We start from the raw sequence: 8,289 nt of genomic DNA, 5'->3' as shown, positions 1-8,289 counted from the left end.
GCCAAATATCTAATAGAGGCGACATCTCGAGGATTTTTCATTATTATAAAATAGGAAGAGTTTTGAGAAATTATCCGCGATTGGCTACCCTTGGGAAACAGTTGTTGAGTAATAATAATAACCGTATACCCTAAATGATGCGACGTCACGCACACTAAATCGGCAATATGAGCTTGTTTAAATAATTGGCTAGCTAAGTCGTCTAGTATCAAGTAGGAGTCGCGATTCATTTCCCAAAAGTCCGGATCCGCCGTTGGCAAGCCTTGAATAAATTGAATTCCCGGAATCAATTGTTTCAATTTTTCATAGTTTGGCTGCCAGGCGGCGTAGCAATAAATAACCTTTTTATGCGGTGGGTCAAACATAAGCTGATGATTTTGCAATAAGTTACTTAAAAGAAAACTCTTCCCCGCTTGCGTTGGCCCCACGATTAGAAACTGGGCGGGTGTTTGGAACTTTAAAGAATGCGAGACTGACTCGGTTGGATTCATCTTGATTAATAAACATTTTTATTTTAATTGACAGTTTATATATATATAATCAAAAATACAATTAACCCAAAACCCAAAGACCCTTAATAAACACAAATTAAAAAATATTTAAACAATATAAACGAAACCCTTTTACCCAAAAAAAAAAAATCCCCTATGAAGTAATTGTTTTTTTTAAAAAGTTTCTCTTCTAATTCCAGACAACGCTGGCGGAAGCGTTGCACGTTGAGGAGGTTAAAGTTGACGCGAGACTCGGAGGGTAGTTGGTACACACGCACTACAGAAGAAAACACGACGGATTTATGCGCACGCGCACTTTTTCGGTTCCCGACCGCTCGTTGTTGATGGCTGGGCATGTTTGGATTAGAGGCTCGCAAACATCCTCGCCCTCGCTGGTCGGGAAGTCGGGAAACCCCTGACGCAGTGGTTTGTTGTTGCACGGTTTTTTGGAAACCATCGGACACGATGGGCTGTGTTTCCGATGTTCCCTCGATGGATGGTCCGTGCAACGCCACTGGTACAAGGCGATGCCGCAAAAGGCGCAGCGCGTCGTCTGTGTTTCTACATCTGCAAGATAGAAACCGTCTTTGGCCAGGGCTTCGATGGGAACGCAAGATTCCCACAAGCCCTCAAAAGTATGTCTTCGCCTAGCCTCGTAATTCATGCGAGAGAGATGTTGAAGCGGGTGTTGCCTCTTTGAAACCGTAGGGTCGACTGGTTGTCAAATCGGCGTTCAACAATCTCTTATTCGAGGTTTGGCGAAATCTTTTGGTAATTTTAACGGCCTCTAGCTGCAGCTTGTATTTATCCCGTTTAAAATTAAAAGGGACATTGACTGTAACTTCCTTTTCCGGGTTCATCGCTACACTTTCAAAGGTTTCAAAGTCAAGTTTTTCAAGATTTTCTCGATTTAACGTCAACCCTTTAATTTTCTTGACTTCTTTTCCTTTGCTAGTGCGAAACGAGTAACTTTTGGCACCGGTACTACAAAAGGAAGTTATATAATCACCGCCGAGTTCGTCCGCCCAGCAACCAATATGATTGCCAGTTGGAATGTCAAACTTTCCCGGTAGATGGCGGTAGATTATCGAGTCGGTGTCACAATACAAAGCTGCGCGGTCTAATTGAAGCAGCATCTTGTTCAATTCGAGTCGCCCGTAACAAGAAACGAAGCTCCCCACAATGGCCGACCCCAGTTTGTAGTCCGAAACGTAATCGCTTTTGGCTTTGTACGATAAGAGAGCGATCGACTCCGTAACTGGCCGTAAGTCGACTAATTCCAGAGTGTAATCGCTCGCGTATCGTATCAATTCGTAATAATTGTTGATAAAGATGCTGCGAATCTTTCCCGTATTCAGAGCCATGCGACCCCAAAGAGAATTTAAATTAATTTTAGCGATATTACGCAGGGAAGGATTTGATTGAATATCCGCCACGGTCAGAGAAAGCTTTTCATTCTTGTTTATATCAGCGATATACGCCTCTTTTTGCAGAGGCGTTTGAGCGTGAGCGGGAAATCCGGAATTCTTCACTTTTAGGGCGATAAAATCAGTCATGTACTGGGCGAAGAAATATTCCGTTTTTGGATAATGGTACACCTCAAATATATCGAGGAGTTTATATCCATGCTCCATAGCGGCATAGACTTCAACCGTTGGCCAGACTGATTCGAAAGCCCGTTCGTTGACAGTGTGATCGCAGATTTCCGCTCGCAATTCTAGACACGTGCGACAGAGGGCGTAGGCTAATTTACCACCGCTGCGGAAGGGAATTAAGGGGATGTGGAGATCTTGAGGGGGAAGCAGACGACAACTCATAACGCCAAAATACCACCCTGGCGATTTGTCAAAATCTCTGCTATAGATTATGGGGTGGCCGCTAGGGTACGGACAATCGCGACAAACTTTCGGGTACAAAGAAATAATATCCTTGTAGAAAATTTTCTCCTCACCTTGCACGTGGCAGTTAAGAACAAAATTTTCCGTCCGTCCCCCATAGAGAGCGCTACGGGCTGATATTTGAGGTCGAAAAGTTAAACTTTTGCAGAAAGCCTTTGCTTCGGCGTTTTCTTTTAAAAGCTTAGCAAATTGACACTCAAAGATCGAGGTATATTCATACCCGACCATCTTCTCTTTAATAAACAGCTCTCTATCTAGGGTCCGCTCGTACAGAAATCTGTTGCTGGCTTTGAGTTGGGTATTGTAGGCATTAAGTTTTTGGCATGGACAACCGTGAAAGTAGCAACCGTGGAAATCGTAGATTTTGGGAGGAGTTTCGCTATAGCCGTCGACTAAATAGCGACCCACGCGGTACTCGCCCCCGTAGCTTAAAGCAGTGCGCAATTTTATATTTTCAGTTTTCTCCACCCAAGCGAGATATTTTAAGCTAATTTGACTGTGATTAAATTTTGCGTTATAGCCGTTAGAAGGAACAATACCCATGCTGTAAGGTTTATAGTAATTGTTAAGATAAATAGTGGTTAGAGCACCCGCCAAAGTAATATTTTTTAAGCAGAAAGGGTCTAATTTGGTTAGATCTACGTAAATTTTTCTAAAAGCTTCGACGCCTTGTCTCAGGACTTTGACGTCTTGAATGCAATATTTAATAAGCTCCTCTTTGATGTTGTAAATAGATCCTTCCATTGACGCGTACCAAGTTTGAAAATCTCGATAATCATTGGCTTTCATTTGAGCTACGTTAAAGTACGAAGCTTCAGGGATGACGCCAATGTAATTAAGATTTTCTTCGGTATGAAAATCAAATGGAAAGAATCCTTTCGCCACATCGCCGAGGCTAAACATGCTGGTGAAATTACGCAGAGGTTGACTAATGTAATTAAAGCTATCGAGGAATCTAATTTGCGGTCCCTCAAGATGAATCATTAAAATTTTACTACCGTCAAAAATAACGGCAGGGGTGACGTGTCTATGGACTAAAGCATTAAGAATTAGAAAGTTATCAAAAGCTTTCGCGTAATGAGCTACGACTTGAGTGTTAGTAAAGCGCGGTTGGTACGTTTTACGTTTCTGTCCAGTCAAAACTACCTGCTCTACGCTAAATAAATAATTTAAAAATTGCTCGACGCAATTGGCGCCGTAAAAAATTTTAGTTTCAAAGCCAGCTTCAGTCTCTACATCGCAAACTAGTAAAATGGGGACGTGGATATTATTTCTAAGAATAGTCTCAATGTCGTAATAAATAAACCGTGAGGCTTTCATCTTGGTTTCCAAAGGCATAACAAAATGTTCACCTGGCGGATGGACTATTTTACATTGAGAGCATTCGGGATTGCAGTCGTGGTCGTCACCCATCAGTCGCCCACATTCTAAACATCGTTTTTGGCTCGCGCAGGTGCCATTAAGTAAATGAGTTTCGTAGCAGGGGCCCGGGAAAAAGTAGCGGTGGCATTCGTCGCAACTTTTTAAAACATCCTCGTTGGTTAAATGAAAAGCTTCTCCTTGACACCGAAAACATATATAGGGTTTTGTATCCTCGGGGCATTTATGCTCTTTTAGCAATTCACGTTTGTAAAACGATCTCAAGCATAAATCGCAAGAGGTAACACCGCCCATCATGCCATGCCAAGTTTTCGCGGGGTGGATATGGTCGCCAATTTTTAATAAATAGATAAATTTAGGAGCTTGGGGTCCTTTGAAAAATATGGTAAAATTATTCGCAGCATCAACGATTACGATTCGATAATGGGGAGCTAAATAATTTTGAAATTTTTGAATATCTTCTAGAGTAGCAAAACCTTCGGGGACTCCGGCTTTTCTGTGCAAGATTTTCGCAATATTACCTTGAAGAGTGCTATTGCGTCTCAGTTTGTTAAAATTGTCCTGGTTAAAGGGCGGACCTTGCTTATTTTGTTGATAAAAGTTGCGATCGGCCATCTCTTTACCCAGAACTAAACTTCGAGCAAAACAGAGATTATCATTATTCTCCATAAAAATAAATTGGTTATTTTGTTTAACGAAATAATCCAAATTAACCAAAGTTCTATTTTTTATAGATTTATAATAAGTTCCTATATTTGCATCGAGGTTTAGAAAAATTATATCAAACTGAAAATCTTCGCCATTAAAGACAAAGTCCCGACTAGATTGCGTTACTCTATAGATGGTGCGCATAATTCGCTTACTGGTGAATTTGTCAATTTTTATAAATTTAATATTAACGGGGGTCGTCAATCCGGGGGAGCTTAAAACAAATCGAACCCGATTATACCCGGGATTCTCTGTTACTAATTTGCGTATAACTTCGTCGAGAATTTTTCGAAAAATTCGAAAAAAATCTCGCGTTGGAATGTCTTCCAGATTTTTGAAAGCTATACGCAAATCGATTTGTTTACAATGCCACGTGCGACTCGTTTTGTCAATCTGTCGCTCAATTGTGTAGTACCGGTTTACCTGTGCGTGTTCCTCTCCGCCACTACCCTCCGAGTCACTCCCGCTGCTGCCGCTGCTCGAACTCATTTTTTGAATCTCTATCAGAAATAAAAAAAAATTGGAACAAAATTTTTGGTTTGTAAATTTATTGTTAATAAGATACTTACTTTGCTTGGCGGCTGCTGAGCGGCTTCTGCGTCGTTCTTCACGTCGTCCACCAAGCGATGGAAAGCGTTTAGAAGTTTGACGGCGTCTTTGTTTTTAGCGTCAACGACTCTTTTTAGCCGCTTATGTCTACACTCCCACAGTTTGTCCGCCTGGGCGTCTTTTATGTCTTTAAATTTATATATACTGATATCTATGTAGAAATCCCCTTTTCGCGGGGGGATTTTAGTTTCGAAATATTGCCCGTCGCTTCTCAAGCGATAGGACCCCTCAACCCCGTTGACGCCGACAACGTGTTTCTGCAACACGTCCTGGACAAACTCCTCGTCGTCAGAATCGAGGAGGATCTCAACGGGGTCGGGTTTTACAAATTGACTCAGCGTTCGTTGACCGTTGCTGGATCCTTGTCGATTATTAGGAGAAGAAGGTGGAGATTCAAACATAGATTGAGACTCTTGGTACTTGTTCATGGCTGGATCGATTGTGAGAATCCAATACCCATGCTCAAGCTTTTATACCCAAAATCTCAGGCCCATTTTTTTTAGAATACAGGCTTAGACATGGTTTTTTTTATTAAGAATTTAAAAAATATAATTATGTCTGATACACTATTTTTAATTTGACCTAAAAACATTTTTTTATTGTGGAGTTGGTACTAAAGATTATAGAAGACATTAGGATATCTATCTATATAAAAAATACCTCTATAGTTTAATATTAATATACATTTATTTAGATTTAAATCATGTCAAAAAAACAATTTCCGTCCCTCCCAAAGTAATTAGTTTTAACCTTCACTAATAAATTGTTTTTCTTATATAAAGCGATCTCGTGAGAATTATTCAAATTATTCGAAACACGCCTAAACAAGCTTTTGCATACGAATAATATTTGTCCCCTTAGGCATTTATCAAAGTAACTTCTTTTTAACCTTCGCTAAAGGGTTTTTTATATAACACGATCTCGTTTGAATTATTTAAAACACACCTAGACAACTTTTTTGCATACGAAAAAAAAACTTAGACCTCGGAGAGATTTTGTAATTTTATACCTATATATCTAATTAACTTTTTGGCTATTTATTAAATTTTAAAAATCTTGAAAGTATTGGCTAGACACTATTAGATTTGACCTCGCTAATTTTGTATATAAGCCCCGTGTTTCAAAATGAAAGTTATCAGTTGTTTAACTTCTGTTTCTGAAACACCAGTCCCAAAAACTTTAAGATGTCTTTCTCTACCGCTCCTCGTTTGCCCTGCCTGCCCGTGATTAAAATCCATCCGGCAGCGCTTACTCCCCGTCGTGCCACCCCCCAGTCGGCCGGACTGGACTTATATTGTCCAGTGGATACCGTAATCGACCCTCACGGTATCAAAATCGTGTCGACTGGGTTAGGCGTGATGCTGCCCGAGAACAGCTACGGCCGCCTTGTTTGCCGTAGCAGCTTAACAGCCCAAGGGCTGTTTGTCGCCGAGGGGACGATAGGTATGTTTATTAGTTATTTTATAGTGCTTAAAAGTATAATAATTCTTAACAATAATAGACGCCGACTATCGGGGACCCATAAAAGTCGTCATAGCCAACGTCGGGGACACCGCCTACAATATTCGGCGGGGCAATAGGCTTGCCCAATTGATAGTGACCCCGGTTATATTGCTAAGACCGGTGGAAACGGCGGTAAATATTTTCAAGTTTTTAATTTAGGTTTCAGCACGTAACACATTTTTATGTTGTTTCTAGACTTTGACCCCGACGGCACGCGGCAGTGGGGGGTTTGGGTCGACCGGTGTTTAATCTTTTTAAATGGTGGTGGGTTTTTCATATAAATATTTGTTATTGTATATATTATATTGTTTGTTATTAAAAAATCTTTATTTCTATATTTGTTATTCTTGTCAGACTTATAATTATAGGCTTATTTTCTAACTCCACCTTAATTAACCTATCCAATGATATTATCTCTTTACTTACGCTCCGCCTAATGTGACAAATAGGATCCAATTAAAACTGCCTCTTACCTCTCTAGTTTGTTACATATAGCACGTACTAGCAATTTAAATATCATTTGCTATCATAGCCCTCGCAATATGTTGTGCCTCATTTTCTTTTTTGTTTACGGGTTAATAGTCAACGTTTTGTTAACTCTTTACGAAATTGAACGGCGAAACAGAAAACAATTAGAAAATAAGCCCAAACGTCCCTCCGCCGATTGCACTTCCGAGTCAAATAACGATACAGGGTCAACGTGAAAAATGAACTCTTTAAAACATGTTTGTTTATCCTTGTTGGTTGTTGATTATTTTGTAATATATATTCTGTATTTATTTATCACCCATATCTGTACATCTTATAAAAAGTAAATATTTGATGTCTTAAAATCTGTGTTTTTATTAACTTTAGGCTTACAGAGAAAAAAGGGTAACACCCAATGTTAGCAAGCCAGGGATGACGTCAAGGTTGACTATAGTTTTAGTTTTAGTTTAAGTTAAGAAGATGATGTCATGGGAGGGATGAAACTAACAGCTCGGGCTAGTCTAGACTTGTCTGAAAAGTTTGGTTTGAGTCTGGTGGATGGGGAGAGGGCGGCCATCTTGGGGTGGCGGCCATCTTGGATGTCTGCATATCTAGGTAGTCCCTACTACTGAAGAAAACCAAAGTTGCATAGATTTTCGAAGGTTTCTTGGACCATTCTTGAGTGCAACATGCAATATTGCATACCCTCTTAATATTATATAACATTAAAATATTTTTGGTAAAAAAATCAATGTACATTGAAAACTGAAATAGTTGAGAATGTGTCCGAGTCGGGACCACCTCTGATAGAATAAAACCAAAGTTGCATAGATTTTCGAAGGTTTCTTGGACCATTCTTGAGTGCGACATGCAATATTGCATACCCTCTTAATTTTATATAACATTCAAATATTTTTGGTAAAAAAATCAATGTACATTGAAAACTGAAATAGTTGATAATGTGTCCGAGTCGGGACCACTACTGATAGAAGAAAACCAAAGTTGCCTAGATTTTCGAAGGTTTCTTGGACCATTCTTGAGTGCGACATGCAATATTGCATACCCTCTTAATATTATATAACATTCAAATGTTCATTGTACATTGAAAACTGAAATAGTTGAGAATGTGTCCGAGTCGGGACCACTACTGATAGAACAAAACCAAAGTTGCCTAGATTTTCGAAGGTTTCTTGGACCATTCTTGAGTGCGACGTGCAATATTGCATACCCTC

The 8,289-nt window shown here is 39.8% G+C and overlaps 1 protein-coding gene and 1 long non-coding RNA gene across 3 annotated transcripts; one reads left to right on the top strand and one right to left on the bottom strand.

Moving 5' to 3' along the window:
• Positions 1-486: 486 nt before the first annotated feature.
• Positions 487-5,568, bottom strand: LOC149668584 (uncharacterized). Its single transcript, XM_089840773.1, has 3 exons — positions 5,047-5,568; positions 4,901-4,977; positions 487-1,058 (listed from the first exon to the last, which is right to left on the bottom strand). Exons 1-2 carry the CDS (start codon positions 5,512-5,514, stop codon positions 4,963-4,965), a joined length of 483 nt encoding a protein of 160 aa, XP_089696899.1. The 5' UTR covers positions 5,515-5,568; the 3' UTR covers positions 487-1,058; positions 4,901-4,962.
• Positions 5,569-6,478: 910 nt separating this feature from the next.
• Positions 6,479-7,422, top strand: LOC149668583 (uncharacterized). 2 transcript variants are annotated; one of them, XR_016367855.1, is made up of 3 exons: positions 6,479-6,529; positions 6,588-6,721; positions 6,785-7,422. It is a non-coding gene; the product is annotated as an uncharacterized LOC149668583 (long non-coding RNA). The 2 variants fall into 2 exon arrangements; XR_016367854.1 differs by having other exon boundaries at positions 6,486-6,721.
• Positions 7,423-8,289: the final 867 nt, after the last annotated feature.

The sequence above is a fragment of the Phalangium opilio genome, unplaced genomic scaffold (assembly GCF_054372755.1).
Source record: "Phalangium opilio isolate 3A_F unplaced genomic scaffold, DU_Popi_V2 ptg000055l_1, whole genome shotgun sequence".
NCBI lineage: Eukaryota > Metazoa > Arthropoda > Arachnida > Opiliones > Phalangiidae > Phalangium > Phalangium opilio.
Note: the sequence above shows the minus strand (reverse complement) of the source record. Positions and strands in the feature narration are given on the sequence as shown.

Coding starts and splice junctions, on each gene's coding strand:
- LOC149668584 (XM_089840773.1), bottom strand. CDS start 5,514: ATGAACAAGTACCAAGAGTCTCAATCTATGTTTGAATCTCCACCTTCT.